Source organism: Triticum urartu, chromosome 6 (assembly GCF_003073215.2).
Source record: "Triticum urartu cultivar G1812 chromosome 6, Tu2.1, whole genome shotgun sequence".
In the NCBI taxonomy this organism is placed as follows: domain Eukaryota; kingdom Viridiplantae; phylum Streptophyta; class Magnoliopsida; order Poales; family Poaceae; genus Triticum; species Triticum urartu.
In genome coordinates this window covers 569,605,033-569,622,545 of record NC_053027.1, presented here as the reverse complement: position 1 = coordinate 569,622,545, position 17,513 = coordinate 569,605,033, and the positions used below count along the sequence as shown (strand labels likewise).

Here is a 17,513-nt window from a genome sequence, read left to right as displayed (position 1 = left end):
AAGCATGCCGATGTAGCGCTGGGCCCATATGAAATCTTGGCGTGTTTCTAGGGTCTGTCAGGTAGGGCCCATATGAGAACTTGGGTGTTAATAGGATTTGTCGGGTACCGTCTTAAATCGAGGATGTCCGCTCGTGGTTGTAACCTTCGGCCTACCTTTTCGTTACCGCCTAGTCACATATAATCCCTATTTATTAATGGGCTTTTACGGTATCTTTACGACACAACAAACCGACTAGTTTGTAGTTTTGGCGCGAAACACCCTACGCAGACCCTAGTCGTCCGACGGTTACCCAGCAAATCGTCTCTCCCGCCTCTGACGCGAGAGAGGAGGCACTACGGCAGCGAAACACGTCCCTCTCCGCCACGAGAGGCCGGACCGGGCATCAACCACACGTCTAATCCGGGCCGTCGGCGGGGGTCTCGACGGCCCGGATTCGCAGATCAGGGAAGGGTTCCACCCTGCGCCGTTGGTATTTCAGCAAACCCATTTTCTAGACCCCTAAAATATTCCCCCCCTTTACTGCTGCCAACATAGTACTGCGGCGACCGACCAAACGTGCCACAAAACCCACACCGCCAGCCAGCCCATCTCCGCCGGCGGCCTCCGGCGCGGCGACCGGCCTCCGCTCCGCTCCCCTCCCACCCCACCCCACCGCCGCCCGCCGCCCCTTCCCCGGTCGCCGTGCCCCGTCGGCACAGGCGCGCCTCGCGAGCCCGTCCCCTGCCCCGTGCCCTGGAGGCCCAAACCCTAGCCGGCGCGGCGGGCGGGCGTGGCGTCAGGGCCGATGGACGACACCCTGGCCAATATACGGAAGAAGCTGAAACGGCTGAAGAAGGGCAAGGACGAGGATGACGCCGTCGACGCCCCTGCGGATCCCGACGGCGGCGAGGCCGTCGCCGTCGCCGCCGGGCCGGAAGATCTGCCGGGCGGCGGCGATGTCGAGGACATGGGCGAGGGCGTCGCCGACGAGGGCGGCGACCTGGAGGCCGTCGCGAATGTGGTTCCTGGGGAGGACGGCTTGAAAGCCCCCGGTGGTGATCTAGGGTTGGGGGATGGCTTGAAAGGTCCCGGCGGTGATTTAGGGTTGGGGGACTCCCTGTCGGTGCTCTTCAGGAAGCCTGGCCGCAAGACTCGGCAGCAGGCCTCGAAGGATGAGGAGGCAGAGGGCGTGGAGGCTGCCGATTCGCAGGCAGAGGAGGCTCTCAATGGCGGATCTGGTGGCCTGGCTTCGGATGAGACTGCCAAGGGCACCAAGAAGAGGCGGAGGCGGCGCACCAAGGCGGAGATGGAGGAGATGAGAGCTGCCCTCGCCGCTGAGAATTACGACAACGCAATGGCAGGCGATGGGTCTCCCAGGAGGAGGTCAAGGGCGAAGCCAAAGGCTGCTTATTCTGATAGGCGTTCTAGGGCTGCCGCCCGTCGAGCCGTTGAAGAAGTGCCCGTTGGAGAATTGGCGGCCCCTGAGCCTCCCCCTGATTTGGAAAGGAAGCCCAATGAGAAAGAAGAGGCTGTGGATAAAGAAGAGGCTGCAGATGATGGTTTATCACTGGGAGAGACGCTTCTGCAAGACGTGGAAACCAGCAGAGTTGTGGAGGGTGGATCTAGAAACTCTTCTGATGGGGCAAGTCATTGTGTCGAAGTTCCAGCAAGGGCTGATAACTGCATTGCCTTAAATCCTTGTTCAGGAGGAGAACCTGCTGAAAAAGCATCTCACAGTGCAGCAAATGCATCCGCTGATGGTGTTTCTGATGCACAGACATGCTCCGAAACCTTGGCAGAGGATATAAATGCCGATGCAGGTTTTTCTCAAGATAAGCCACCTGCACCAACCATCAAAAGGAAACCTGGTCGAAAACCAAAAGAAGCGCCCAAGAAACCTGTTAGAAGGAAGGAGTTGCCTTCGGTTAGTGCTGATGCTAAACCAGTTGAGATAGCAGAAAGTGATGCGTCGTCGAAGCAGCGGCGGCGCAAAAATAAATTTCTCTTGGCAAGGTCTACCGCTGTGCAGTCTAATTCCTCGCTGGACAATAAAGCAGGTAGTACAGGCGACGTTAAATATGGCAATATCAAACCAAATGCAGCTGTGCCAACAGAAGAAAGCTTAGATCAGCCAGCTGCTTATGGGGTTCATGGGTCCCGTGCCGCCAAGGATTCACGTGCCTCTCATAACATGGCAGCATCTGCAAAAGAAATCAATATCATTGACGTGGCAGCGCCATCCAATTTTGAGGACATGGAGAATGCATCAAAGGTGAAACGCCTAACACGGAATACTAGGAAACGTAAACATGGTGACATGGCATACGAGGGAGATGATGATTGGGAAACTCTGATGCATGAGCAGGGGCTGTTCTCAAACCCCTCAGCAGGTTTTGCAGATCAATCTGTCAAACCAAAAGATAAAATTAAAGCGCTGGAAGTTCTTGAGAATCAAGGTGTTGCTGCTGTAAGTGCTGGCCTAATGGCGGAGGCTGTTTCTCCAATGGAAAAGATAAAATTCAAGGATGTCCTGAAGCGGAAGGGTGGCCTTAAGGACTACCTGGAGTGCAGGTACTTTTGATTTTTTTTGTCCTCTAATGTTTGCTACATGCCCTAGTTTCTTTTCGTGACAATAAATTGACTTCACCATGCTTTATGCGATTTACCCTGCATCATGTTACTGACGATTTCTGTATTCACTTCAGGAACATGATCCTAAGTTGCTGGAACAAGGATGTTAAACATCTATTGGATCTTGCCGATTGTGGTCTTTCTAATGCTCCCATGGAAGATGATTCACCACGTCAAACACTTATACGTGACGTGTACTGTTTCTTAGATCAGAATGTAAGTTGCATTGCCTGCTTCGTGACATCTGTGTTATTACTTACATAGATATGCTTAATTTTGATTCACTACAGTAGTGAGCTATTGCTGGGCATTAGCTGCATTTATGATACCTTCTTGAAGACTTGCTGGATAAGCTGTCGAAATATGTGAACCTTTTATTCTTTCCTTTTACCAGTTTCTAGATCTCGGTTTACTACTAATCTTTTTTCCTTGTTCCAGATTGTTGTTTTTAGCTATTATATGTGGTATATGGTAGATTCCAAAATCATCTAAATGCTAACACTTGATTTCATTAATTCATAGGGTTACATAAATGCTGGAATCGCATCAGCCAAGGCGACAAAGGGTCATGGAATTCCTTGTTCCGAGGTTGTGGAAGTAGCCAAGTTAAATGAATTACCTAAAATGGAGCAAGTCAGGGTTGAAGGTGACGTTGTTGCTGTATCTCTCCAGAATAAAGATGATGATTATGGTGCTTTGGGACCTTTGACAGAAGAATCGAAGGAAAATAATGTCCCTGACGCTCATTGCGATGCCCAAGAGTTGATACCTCACTTACAGTCCAAAGAACAGGCATCTGAAGAAAAGAATCTAGATGTATCAACTGAAGGTGGAGATGCATTTCTACCACCGATCAATATTACTTCAGTTGGAAACACTGAAGGCCCCAGTCTCGATAAACCAGAAGCAGCTGTTATCGAACATCCTGGAAACAACTGTGAGGTAAATCATAAAGTTGAATCTGGAGGGCGCTGCAAAAAGATAATCATTGTGGGAGCTGGTCCAGCCGGTTTAACTGCAGCACGCCATTTGCAGCGTCAAGGTTTTGCTGTCACTGTTCTTGAAGCACGTGATAGGATTGGTGGTCGTGTTTATACAGACCGTACATCGCTTTCAGTTCCTGTGGATTTGGGTGCTAGCATTATTACAGGTGTGGAGGCTGATATAGCAACTGAACGAAGGGCTGATCCATCCTCTTTGATTTGTTCTCAGCTTGGTCTTGAACTGACTGTACTGAAAAGTGCTTGCCCTCTCTATGATGTAGTAACTGGCAACAAGGTTCCCGATGAATTGGATGATGAGTTGGAATCTGAATACAACGGCCTTCTTGATGAAATGGAACAACTTTTTGAACAAAATGGTGAAAGTGCACTGGGTTTATCCCTTGAGGATGGGTTGGAATATACTCTTAGGAAGAAACGTGCATCCCATGTTGTTTCTTCTGTGGGACATGATGGTCAGTTAATAAGTATGTCCAATAGAGGAGGTGTAGACATTTCCAAAAGTGCTTCAACAGAAAAGGAGATAGCTCATTGTGGGGAGGATGGTGAGATAGATGTTCTCAGCCCTCTTGAAAGAAGAGTTATGAACTGGCACTTTGCACATTTAGAGTACGGTTGTGCTGCAATGCTCAAATCTGTCTCTCTTCCGTACTGGAACCAAGATGATGTGTATGGAGGGTTCGGAGGACCTCATTGCATGATTAAAGGTGGTTATGGCGCTGTTCTTGAGAGCCTTGCAGAAGGACTTGATGTTCAGTTAAATCATGTTGTAACCGAAGTAATGTACAGGCCTGAGGAGTCAGATGCTAGTGGCATCAATGGGAAAACTGTTAAAGTTTCCACTTCGAATGGAGCTGAATTTGTGGGAGATGCTGTGTTGATCACTGTTCCTCTTGGGTGCTTGAAAGCACATGCAATCAAATTTTCTCCTTCCTTGCCGGACTGGAAAACATCTTCCATTGACAGGCTTGGATTTGGTGTTCTAAATAAAATAGTATTGGAGTTTCCTGAGGTCTTTTGGGATGAAAATGTGGATTATTTTGGTGCAACTGCGGAACAAACAGATTTAAGGGGACAATGCTTTATGTTTTGGAATCTCAAAAAGACAGTCGGCGCACCAGTTATAATAGCTCTACTTGTTGGGAAGGCTGCTATAGATGGACAGAGTATCAGTTCTGATGCTCATGTTAGCCATGCTATGGTGGTTCTCCGTAAGCTCTTTACGGATGCTGCTGTACCAGATCCAGTGGCATCAGTTGTCACAAATTGGGGCCTTGATCCTTTTAGTAGAGGTGCTTACTCTTATGTTGCAGTAGGAGCATCAGGTCAAGATTATGACATCATAGGACGGCCAGTTGCAAACTGTTTATTTTTTGCTGGGGAAGCAACATGCAAAGAGCATCCAGATACTGTTGGTGGTGCAATTTTAAGTGGTCTTCGAGAAGCAGTTCGGATTATTGACTTGGTACACAGTGGTAAGGATTATGTGGCTGAGGTGGAAGCTCTACAAACATACCAAGTGCAGTCAGATAGTGAAAGAAATGAAGTCAGAGACATGTCAAATAGACTTGAAGCACGTGAACTGTCAACTGCTCTATGCAAAAACTCATCTGATGCATCATATGCAGTAGCTAGCAAGGAATCTGTACTGCAAGAAATGTTTTTCAGTGCGAACACTACACCAGGGCGCCTACATTTGGCCAAGGAGCTACTGAAACTCCCTCCAGATGCTCTTAAATCATTCGCTGGGTCTAAAGAAGGGCTAACTAAACTGAACTCTTGGATACTTGTAAGTTGATTCTCTAGTAAACTTATTATTTACAGCAGGATAAACATAGCTTCTCTTACATTCAACTCTTTGGCTCGTGCATTTAATTTCTGGCAGGATTCACTGGGAAAAAATGCAACTCAACTGTTGCGGCATTGTGTACGCTTGCTTTTGCTTGTTTCGACCGATCTGGTAGCTGTTCGCTTGTCTGGTATGCATCACTCCAATCCCTTTACTATTTGTTAGATAATTCCTGTTCCTCTGTGTGGTCCCTTTCTCGTTGCTCCGATGCTAGGCTGTTTTGATGAGGGGGATTTGTTACTTTACTCAATAGCTTCTGTTTAGGCAATGAGAATAGAGCTTATTAAAAAGAAAAATAGGAAGCAAATGTTGGCACCAATGAGAATAGAGCTTATTTATGCAATGTCAGTATAGAGCACATGCCTCATTCTCTTCAATCTGAACTTTGTACAGGAATTGGGAGGACTGTAAAGGAAAAGGTCTGTGTGCATACTAGTCGAGATATTCGTGCCATAGCTCGCCAGTTGGTCAGTATGTGGATAGAAGTTTTCCGTAAAGAAAAGGCTAGCAACGGTGCTCTCAAAATGCTGCGCCGATTGCCATCAGTTGAATCGAGCAAGACTAGGAGTAAGGATCTACATTCAGGAATGCGCACTTCGCATGTGCCAAATGAAGCAGGTGCACAGCGTGTAAGATCTGCTGGGAGCCATTCACCTCACAGAACTGGCAAGAAGCCTGACAAGATTGTGAAATTATCTAGTATAATGGCTACAAAATCTGATGGCTGCTCACTTCGTTCCCAGAAGCAACACCATGATCCGGAACCCAAGGCTGATCAAGGCATGGTTATGTCTGAGGAAGAAGCTGCTGTATTTGCTGCTGCGGAGGCTGCTCGAGTTGCTGCCATAGCAGCTGCACAGGTTCGTCAGTAACACTTTCTTATTCAGTTTCTGAATGTTGAACTTATAAATAAAATCAGACAAGTGTAATTGATGGAGATACGTATGTTGGTCATTATAAAAATATGAGGTATTCAGCAGTTGTAGTTTGAAACAGAATTCAGAGTGCCATATACAGAACTTCTACTTTCTGATGGTGGATCCAGGATAAGGAAACCTTTTTCTGTCCAATATAATGAAATGTACATTTAAAACTGCATGAATACAAATATAAATGGAATACCGTCGTATATCTTATTGGCTTGTTGGTTGCTGCTGTACATATTTTTTAGACTTTTCATTTCTTTGCAGGCATATGCATCCGCAGAGGCAGTGATAAGTAAGCCTCGGGAGCTCCCAAAGATACCATCATTTGGAGATTTTGCAAGGCGTGATCATCATTTGGACGAATCTGATACAAGAAAGAAAATGACAAGTGACAAGCATGGGAGACTTGAATGCATATCGGAGATTGATTCCAGGAATGGCAAAACTAAGAACTCATCAGCTGAGCACGCCAATTGTCCTGATGTTGACAGCTCGAAAATGACTGTTGATAACTGTACCCAGAGGAGCTATTCAAACGAGAAAGCCTGCCTAATTAATATTAAGGACAATTCTGCAGAGAGTGGAGCTGTAGACAGTCGTTTTACTAGGGCATGGGTTGATACTGATGCAGTCTCCATTGATGGTGTCAAACATCCCATAGCCATTGAGAGGTGGCAAGCACAAGCAATGGAAGCAGATAAAGAATTCTACAGTCGGATACGCATACCCATGGAGGAAGGTTCAGGTAGCCAAAAGCAGACATGCAAAAGTTCTGCCTCGCAGGTTGCGGAAAGCAAACCTGCATCAGAAGGACAATCCCGAGGTGTAGAACATATAAAACAGGGGCTGATAGCTTTCATTAGCACACTACTGATGCCACTGTACAAAAGTAAAAAGATCGACAGGGAGGCATACAAGACAATGATGCGGAAAGCTGTCACAAAGGTATCTTACACACCCTTTCTGAACTGGTATAGTATTAGAAATATCAACTTGAATAATTACCTCATGTTTTTGGTTATAATAATGTCAGGGGTGTTGAACTGTAGATATATACATTAGAATGTTTGTTTTCCTTGTAATACCATCTGTGTTGCTCTATTTTGTTAGCCTTATTTCCATTAGCCTTTTTCTGCTTGTTCCGATTTACTGCATAGTGCATTAGGTCATGTAGTGTAAGTAATAGTACTGACTGCTGTATGCTTGCTCTGGTCTCAACAGATAATTGATGCATGCACCGAGGGAGAGAAGCTGATGACTGCCAATGAATTTCTTGATTTTAGAAGGAAAACTAAGGTGCGTGCAAGATTAATCCGTAGCAAGTTTTTTCAGACTCTACCTTACTGATTTTTCAGGGTTTTCTATCAATCAAATTAAATGCCAGATAAGGATTCTGTTCCTTCATCGTAGTATTTTCTGTATAATATATTTGTTTATTTTAAATGCAGAAAACTTGCTGTTGCTTCTTTATAAGTTTTAACCCTTGGTGTGTTGCAAATAATGCAGATTCAAACATTTGTGGATAAGTTGGTCGAGAGGCATTGGCATGTGGCTCCAGCCCCCAAATCATAGCATTTACATATATAGGAAGCTGTTACATGTGGAGAAGCAAATTTCACCTTGCAGACTATGCTGTCGCTCATCAGGCATTGGCTCCATGGGACCTAAAAGAAGCAGACATGGTTTCACAAGCCTTGGGGGCAAAACCGAACCATGAACCAGATTGACACATTCATCCTTGTATTGAAGTTGATATCACCTCCATCATCATCATCATCGTTGCAATGGCTTCCTAGACCTCTGTGCACTCAGACAAACATGGCTGCGCATGCAGTGAACTTGTGTGATGAGTTGAACTCTATGGCTTGTACCGAAGTGGCAAATGAAGATCTGGGATGAATTCAAGCATTCCGCATGGTCTCAACATGCAAGGGTGGCTCGAATGTATCCCTGGACAGTAGTTTTAGGTCAGCGTAGCAGAACCCATGTTGTTGTTTGTTCAGAGAAAACTGACACCAGACTAGACCCCATCTTTTCTCCGTTTGTTGTACAGACCATAGCTCCGTATCCTGTTCCTAGCAATCACCTAACTCATAGTCGGTCGTGTTAAAAGTCGTCGCGGTTTGGCGGAGATGGTTGGCATCTGCAGGTTGCTGCAGCCCTCTGTATATCCCCCAGCTGCTTATACTGGTCACCATTTATGACTGCTAAGTGCCAGAAGGTGCCAAAAGAAGTTATGATTTTCCTCCAAAAGGATTTTGTTTTTTCCTCCCTAATGTTGTGTTGTTTCCCATCTGGTTCTTGCTGAGTTTTGTCTTTATTTTTACTGTCATATATGTTTTTGTTTTGCCATTATTATGCTTTTGCCTTTTTTCCATTGCGCTTTTTCCGGGAGGATTTTGTTTCTTTCTGCCCTATGTATGTATGTTGTGTTTCCCAGCTGGTACTTGTAAGTTGTGCCTGTGTTTCTACGCCATGTGAGAGTGGCATCATGTTCGAATATGGTTGCCTTTCCCATTGTTGTCATTTCTTTCCTAGAGAGAGTGCAGCAGCATGTTTCTTACTTTGTGCTATTGTCTTATTTTCTCCTCCAGATGTTTGTTGTGGTAATCAGCATGTCTTTGTTTTCCATGTTATCAATCATTTTCTTTCCTGCATGACTTGTTCATGTTTTTGTCTATGTAATGCTTACTCATGGATCATTCTTTCGTGCAATAGCCTCATTGACAATACCCCTGCAGGATAATACTTTGGAACCGGCGACCTCTGGTCTCGGTGTTATCGGACGAAACCTGTGCCGCTCCCTGGCTGTAGCAGGGGTATCGAGTTAAGAGATGGCTTCACCTTGTTGGTCTATCCTTTTAGTGTTGTTTCGCAGCTTCGAGTTTTCTCTGTATTCTCACGCCATGGCAGAGTTGGTATCATGCTCAGATATGTCTTTTTCCGTCCCATTATTATGTTTTTGCCTATTTCCATGCTTCAGTTACTTCCATGTCATACCTGCCTTTTGTATATTTACACGTGTCACTTATTTCAATGTCATACTTGCCTTTTTGTACATGCAATTAATGCTTTTAATTATCTCTGGTCTCGGTGTCATTGCATGAAACCTGTGCTGCTTGCTCCCTGGCCGTAGCTGGGGTGTCGAGTTGAGATAGATGGCTTTACCTCGTTGGCCTATCTTTTTGTGTTGTCGCAGCTTTGATTTTTCTCTGTATTTTCACGTCATGGCAGAGTGGGTTTCATGTTCAGATATGTTTTTTCTTTTCTTTTCTTTCTATTGTTATGTTTTTGTGTATTTCCATGCTTCAGTTACTGCCATGTCATACCTGTCTTTTTTGTCCATATCCATGCGATATCTATTTTTCCATGTGCCTTTTGTGTGTGTGTATATATATATATCTATCTAATTAATGCTTTTAATTATCTACCATTCTTTCCTGCATAACTTGACTCCTACTCTGGCAATGCCTCTGCAGGACAATATATTTTGCTGGTTCCAGCGCCATCACATCAAACTTGTGCCGCTGCTTCCTGGCTGCCTGTAGCACGGGCATGGAGCAACAAGAGTTGGCTTCACTTTGCCGGCCTATTTTTCTGCCCCCTCCGATGGAGATGCCGAATCATCAAGGTACACACATGACACATCCCTGTTACGTAATATTGAGTACAAAACCCACCTTCCGATTTCGAATTACTCTGCAAGTGCTGTCACCTTCCTTCCATGAGTTTATCCAAGCATGTGTTGCTGCCTACTTGTATTTCCTTGATCGCTGATATCGATATCTGGATGTCGCTGTTGTCTTTCAGGAATTCAGACGCTGTCTTCTGCTGTGATGATCCATATCCATATCCATATCAGGAGGATTCCAGACAGAGGTAATGTCGAATACTCTGCCGGCCTCTTAACCTGAGCCCTTCTATCATTAGCGCAGCTGACATTTGTGGACCTAGAACAGAGTAGTATTCTCACAGAGCATGTGTGCCATGGCAGAAAACCCAGCCCCAAGACCTTGAATGAATTACCTTGGATGAGCCGCTGGGCGCTGGGACGGAGGCGATGGAGCTGTGCATAGCATTGTCCATGGCAGGATGAGCCTACCTGGGCACACGCCCTGCCTTGGTGGAAAAGTAAATGAGGCCTCGGATGGAGTACAAAGTATGTATATGTTGGTGCCTTTCAGTTTTACTCTCCTGTAAACCGAACTTTTATGGGAAAAATTACCGAGTTCCGTGGATATGTTTGAAAAAAAAGGGTGCTTGTTTAGCTGAAGAGATTGCTCTGTTGTGGTAAAAGAACTGCAAAAACAGAAAAGGACATGATTATTATACGTCTAACCAGTTTTGTGCTGCTGTAGCCACAAACACACAATATTGTTTTTTGAGGAGCACAAATACACAACTATGTATTTATTTTTGGGTACGCAAATATGTAACTGGAAATGTGGCAGATTTTTATTTTAGACAAAGAAGGTACGATAGAAATAATGTTCTACAAATGTCGGTTGCCTCCGGCGGAAACAAGCCCACCCCACGTGGGTCTAGCCTAAGTACATGACCTGTATAAGGCCTGCCTTTTCTCACATATTCCTTTTCCTTTGATGGTTTATATATCTCACATAGAGTTGCCCCTCAAAAAGATGAAATAAATCTCACATAGAGTTAAGCTAGCGCAAACCACTTCTGGCTTCTTGTCTATGGACTGATATCGATTCTACCCACTTTGACCCTCCTTTTGGGAGTAGCAATAGAGGTACTCGTAATTGTGTGGTTAGAAAGAGAAATATCTGTGTCTTTTGGGAGTAGCAATAGAGGTACTCGTAATTGTGTGGTTAGAAAGAGAAATATCTGTGTCGATACAACAACGTATTGGTCCTGAATATGCTGGTGCTGGCCCCCCCGGGCTTGCTTCAAGCTATAGCAGGTGGGACTAAGCTATTTTTCAAAGAAGATATTCTGCCATCCCGAGAAGATATTTCTTTATTTAGCATTGGACCCTCTATAACAGTCATATCAGTTTTATTAAGTTTTTTAGTTATCCCTTTGGGATATCATTTTGTTTTAGCCGATCTTAGTATTGGTGTTTTTTTATGGATTGCCATTTCAAGTATAGCTCCTATTGGTCTTCTTATGGCAGGATATAGTCATTTGGAAGCTAAATATGGATTACACAAGACAAACTAATTGCGATATTTGGCTTCTTGTTGTCGATGTTCCTGATTTTTGGCTTGTTTACCCACAAGACATATACTGATGCAAACAACAGAAGCCCCGGTTATGCATGTCCAACACCGCCATGCAGTAGCAGCATCTCTTGAGCCCATCCAACAAGAGAGTGTGGCTGTGTGTCCCAACGTCTGCTAGCGAAGCATCTGCGACGCACTCACAGTCACAGAGCTCACGAAGCGATCTTCGAGACTTGTGTTGGCCACTGAATCTTGTGTAAATGTTCATGCATTCGTTGTACTAGTGTCTCCTCTGTTTTCAGTTTCTTCTCTCAAAACTCTGAAGCGGCCATCACTGTGTGTGTGTGTGTGTCCACAGAAACACGGAGAGCGAGAGAAACTCCAAGGGTCTGAGCCTACACAGCTGTTCCTTAGCTTTCTCGCAATGGCAGTGCTTGTCCTAGTAGAAACAAGCAGAAACTCAAAACACATCCATTACAGCCTGCTACCCAAGCAGAAACTAAAGAGTAGCCAGCATGCTCATTTGCTACTGCAACTTAATTGATGATTGTTAACATCAAACTTTAACAGCAATATATATATATATATATAGCAGTCGTATATTGAACCCTGAACAACTGCGATCAGATATAACAGCATCCAAATCGTTGATAAAAATAAGAGGAACTCATCAAGTGTTCAGTTCAGGAACCTATAACAGGTGCACACATATGACTTCAGAAATCACTAACCAATAATGCAACTGTCAGCACCTCACATGTGTACTAATCTCTAACCGAAGGCAGTTTTTACCCATTCAGAATGACTGCAGGAATTAATCTGGTCTCGATCTGGTTGCCAACAGCATTGATCAGCCAGAACACTCAAGTGCCCAATTGGCCAGTACTGATCTGGTATGTTGCCACTGCAAATGATTAACAGATGAAGTGTAAAGTCAAGAGTTTAATTGCCAGTAATACATACCAGGTGGCAGGCGTATACTAAGATGTAAACAACCATAATCAGGCGATATATAACAGCGTCCAAATTATCGAGAGAACTAATGAGAAGAAGCAGAGCTTATCAAGTGTTTAGTCCAACAAAGAGCATGGGGACTTGGCAAAGAGCATCACAACAAGAGAATGATGGCTAGAAATGGTCACCCGATAATATCAAACCATCGACACGGATGACTGATTATTACAGACAAATGCAGTACAGTAGCAGTCTTAACCAATTCTACAATTTTGTATCATTATCCATGGTACATTATGCGACGGAGAGAATACAGTGAACCGGTGTATCATAAAAGAGAAATGAATCGTGCTAGACACTATATTAAACTTCAGAATCAGCCATCCGGACGACGAGCAGAAGCAACCCACCCTTCTAGTAATACCTTATCCAACGGAGAGAATACATTGTTCTAGTGTATCATAAAATGGAGATGAATCGAGCTAACACTGTTAAACTTCAGAAACATGCAGCAACTCCCCGGTTATTGCCTTGTTTACTCAACATATCTCAAAGAGTAGACCAGGGCGGTTGGGATGTGTGCTGTCTCCTCTCTCCATGGCAGTCTTCACGGCTTCAACAATGCCATCATCACCCTCAATACCAATGCATTTGACACTATTGAGGCAAGGGAGGTTTTCAATTCCAAAGCCCAAAGAGTTGGCTTCAACTATGCGAATATAATTAAGCTCTAGTTTTTCTAGCTTCGGCATGGACCCTGTCCCAAACATCAGATCTACTGGCTGAAAACATCGGGAATAAATAAAAATCTTCAAGAATCGCAACCCAACTTCACCACTGAATTTGAGCTTTCCGTTTGCCTCTGTCTTCCACCAGATGCAGAACGAGCAGACTGGGTAAAGCCCCAAGGATACATGAAGCTAAATATGGAATCATAACGTGGAGCCAAATATGGCAATTAGTTTGGATTGCTTACCAGATGTGTCACGTGGTGCTAAATATGGATTACACAAGACAGACAAAACAAGTTTAGCATGGGTATCTCGGCAATTCGGGCCCTGATGCAGAATCAAAGTTTAGTCTCATGGGTAGAAAAGAAAAGTATTTTTGTTTTCAAACCAGCGAGTATGCGGATACACCATCAATCTATTTTCTGCTCTAACGTATCCTCATAACTTGAGTGATTTTATCTTGTTATTCTGAGTAAAGAGAGTTTTCGAATACTACCTACCAAAAAAGAGTTTCCAAATATGGGTCCACTACATAAAAAATCTGATCTTCCTGAAACGTGCAACAACTCTGAAGCTCGATTGGTTTGTAGGCGGGAGACTATGAGGCCCTGTTTCATAGTTTTTCTTTCCGGTACCATTACACAGGTTGCACCTCACTCTGTTCATTTGAAAACCGAATCGAAAAACCATACCAAAAATCAACCGAACCGAACCAATTTTATGATTTTTATGGTTTATGGTTTCCATATGGTATGAACTTTTCATACCGATTTGAACTTTGATTTTTATGGTATATATCGAAAAACCGAACGGTTAACCGAATAAACCAAATAAAAAATAAAATTATATTTCTTGAGATGAACAACCATACAAGTTGTCATTTTCTTGTACAGGAGTCAAATTCACTACTAAGCACGTAAATTTCTCTTGTAACATAGTCATTTTTGTCTTTTTAAAATGCTAAGCACGTCCATTAACCATCAACACATGAATCAATGCATGCATCTATACTTATATATTTAGTTATATACTATTTGTGTAAAATAGTATGTGTTTTGAGTAATAAATTTGTAAATTATTATTACGTCATTTTTAAATTCGCGTCAACTTTGGTTTTTATGGTATATACTGAAACCATACCGAAATAATTTGATATATACCAAAACCAAATCGTATTTTAATTTCATACCATATTTTCCGAAGTATTAATACCATACAAACCGAAAAATCGTATAAACCAAACCATACGGAATAAACCGAACGTATAGGGTGATTGCACCTGCCCATATACGGACCTTTCTTACGATATTTCAAATTCATATTTGTAGTAATAAAGGGGCCTTCCCTACAAAAAATGTAGTAAAGGGGGCACATGCCCTCCCTCTAAATATTTAAATCTAAGATTTTAACTGTACCGTCGGGACAGCGTATGGTTTTCCGTCACAGCATCATCATCGTATCAAACAGCGGAGTCACCGTATATAACTGTTCCATGCTACATACCCGGCCCCTCCCCTCAAAGATCGCATTCAAGACAGGGTGCAACACGTCCTAGTTCTATTGGTAAGCTTAGCGGGAGCAGGCGAGCTCGTCCGCTACTTCGTTGCTTTCCCCTTGGGCTTTCAATAAAGATAAATTGCTTTCCTAACATGGTATTAGAGTCTAGGTTATTTTTTTTCTCGCACACCGCAACTCGTGCTCGTATCGATCGGTTTCGTATCGATCTCGTATTTTTCCTCGCTCCTATCTCCTCGCCGACGTGATCTGCTCATGTCTGGCTGCTGCTAGCTTTTATGCTAGCTCATCTCCTTCTGGTCGCACCGATCTGTTGTCCTCCAGTCGGATCCCGCCGTCGGCCGCCGTCTGTCGTGATCTCCAGTCGGATTCCGCCGCCGGCCGCCGTTGTTCCGCCGCTAGCAGATCGCGGTGCCTCGTCTTCTACAGGATTAGGCAGTGGACGAGGATCTCCCATTGGTTGACTGCCTCCATTAACTTTGTTGGGTGGCTAGTACGGGTGCTACGAGCCACGTTCACGCGAGGGCCCTGATCTCGTGTGCGTGTTTGTCTCTTCCGCCTGCAGCTAGCTTTCCTACTGATGCTGTTAGGTTGCTCCTACAAACCACGTGAGGGTATGTTCTGCTTGTTTGTTTGCGTATTCCGTCGCTGGCCGCGGTGTTGCTTCCATCTAAGGCTGATTTACTGATACGTTCATTTTGCATCATGCTTTTATATCGATATTTACTGCATTATGGGCTGTTATTATACATTATGTCACAATACTTATGTCTATTTTCTCTTATTTTACAAGGTTTGCATGAAGAGGGAGAATGCCGGCAGCTGGAATTCTGGGCTGAAAAAGAAGCAAATATTAGAGACCTATTCTGCACATCTCCAAAAGTCCTGAAACTTCACGGGAACACGTTTCAGAATATATAAAAAATATTGGGCGAAAGAAGTACCAGAGGGGGGCCACCCACCGTCCACGAGGGTGGGGGCGCGCCCAGGCCCTACCCCCTGGGCAAGCCCCCTGCCTCGTGGGCCCCCTGGTGGCCCTCCGATGCCCATCTTCTTCTATATGAGGTCTTTTGTCCGAGGAAAAATGATAAGCAAGCTTTGGTGAAGAAACTCCGCCGCCACGAGGCGGAACCTTGGCGGAACCAATCTAGGGCTCCGGTGGAGCTGTTCTGCCTGGGAAACTTCCCTTCGGGAGGGGGAAATCATCACCATCGTCATCACCAACGATCCTCTCATCGGGAGGGGGTCAATCTCCAGCAACATCTTCACCAGCACCATCTCATGTCAAACCCTAGTTCATCTCTTGTATCCAATCTTTGTATCTAAATCTCAGATTGGTACATGTGGGTTGCTAGTTGATGCTAGTTGGTTTACTTGGTGGAAGATCATATGTTCAGATCCATTATGCATATTAATACCCCTCTGATTATGAACATGAATATGCTTTGTGAGTAGTTACGTTTGTTTCTGAGGACATGGGAGAAGTCTTGCTATAAGTAGTCATGTGAATTTGGTATTCGTTCGATATTTTGATGAGATGTATGCTGTCATCCCTCTAGTGATGTCATGTGAACGTCGACTACATGACACCCATTGTTTGGGCCTAGAGGGAGGCATTGGGAAGTAATAAGTAGATGATGGGTTGCTATAGTGACAGAAGCTTAAACCCTAGTTTATGCGTTGCTTCGTAAGGGGATGATTTGGATCCATATGTTTCATGCTATGGTTAGGTTTACCTTAATACTTCTGTTGTAGTTGCGGATGCTTGCAATAGGGTTAATCATAAGTGGGATGCTTGTCCAAGTAAGGGAAGTATCCAAGCACTGGTCCACCCACATATCAAATTATCAAAGTACCGAACGTGAATCATATGAACGTGATGAAAACTAGCTTGATGATAATTCCCATGTGTCCTCGGGAGCGCTTTCCTTCATATAAGAGTTTGTCCAGGCTTGTCCTTTGCTACAGAAAGGATTGGGCCATCTTGTTGCACCTTATTTACTTTTATTGCTTGCTACTCGTTACAAATTACCTTATCACAAAACTATTTCTTACCGACAATTTCAGTGCTTGCAGAGAATACCTTACTGAAAACTGCTTATCATTTCCTTCTGCTCCTCGTTGGGTTCGACACTCTTACTTATCAAAAAGGCTATGATAGACCCCCTACACTTGTGGGTCATCAAGACTCTTTTCTGGCGCCGTTGCCAGGGAGTGAAGCGCCTTTGGTAGGTGGAATTTGGTAAGGAAAAATTTATATAGTGTGCTGAAATTTACTGTCACTTGTTACTATGGAACATAATCCTTTGAGGGGCTTGTTCGGGGTATCTTAACCCCGACCAGTAGAGCAAAGAGTTGCTCCTCAACCTACTGAACCTACTGAACCTACTGAACCTACTGAAAATGTTTACTTTGAAATTCCTTCGGGTATGATAGAGAAACTGCTAGCTAATCCTTTTGCAGGAGATGGAACATTGCAGATTTACACTTAATCTATGTGGATGAAGTTTGTGAATTATTTAAGCATGCAGGTATGCCCGAGGATGTTATCAAGAAGAAGGTCTTCCCTTTATCTTTGAAGGAAGAGGCATTGACATGGTATAGGCTATGTGATGATATGGGATCATGGGACTATAAGCGATTGAAATTGGAATTTCATCATAAGTTTTATCCTATGCATCTTGTTCATCGTGATCATAATTATATATATAATTTTTGGCCTCGCGAAGGAGAAAGAA

The 17,513-nt window shown here is 44.1% G+C and overlaps 1 protein-coding gene across 6 annotated transcripts; it reads left to right on the top strand.

Annotated features, from left to right (window-relative positions):
* The first annotated feature begins 507 nt into the window (after nt 1–507).
* On the top strand, nt 508–10,852 carry LOC125515555 (lysine-specific histone demethylase 1 homolog 3). 6 transcript variants are annotated; one of them, XR_007287068.1, is made up of 12 exons: nt 508–2,553; nt 2,688–2,829; nt 3,136–5,403; nt 5,500–5,593; nt 5,857–6,323; nt 6,654–7,334; nt 7,611–7,685; nt 7,896–8,356; nt 9,131–9,215; nt 9,869–10,020; nt 10,200–10,268; nt 10,384–10,852. XR_007287068.1 is itself a non-coding variant. In XM_048681048.1 (8 exons), exons 1-8 carry the CDS (start codon nt 788–790, stop codon nt 7,959–7,961), a joined length of 5,559 nt encoding a protein of 1,852 aa, XP_048537005.1. In that variant the 5' UTR covers nt 508–787; the 3' UTR covers nt 7,962–8,642. The 6 variants fall into 6 exon arrangements, 1 of the variants encoding a protein (XP_048537005.1); XR_007287066.1 differs by having other exon boundaries at nt 7,896–8,610; XR_007287070.1 differs by lacking the exon at nt 9,131–9,215.
* The last annotated feature ends 6,661 nt before the right edge of the window (nt 10,853–17,513 follow it).

Coding starts and splice junctions, on each gene's coding strand:
- LOC125515555 (XM_048681048.1), top strand. CDS start 788: ATGGACGACACCCTGGCCAATATACGGAAGAAGCTGAAACGGCTGAAG. Junction 2,830..3,135: donor ACTGTTTCTTAGATCAGAAT/GTAAGTTGCATT, acceptor ATTAATTCATAG/GGTTACATAAATGCTGGAAT. Junction 6,324..6,653: donor CTGCCATAGCAGCTGCACAG/GTTCGTCAGTAA, acceptor ATTTCTTTGCAG/GCATATGCATCCGCAGAGGC.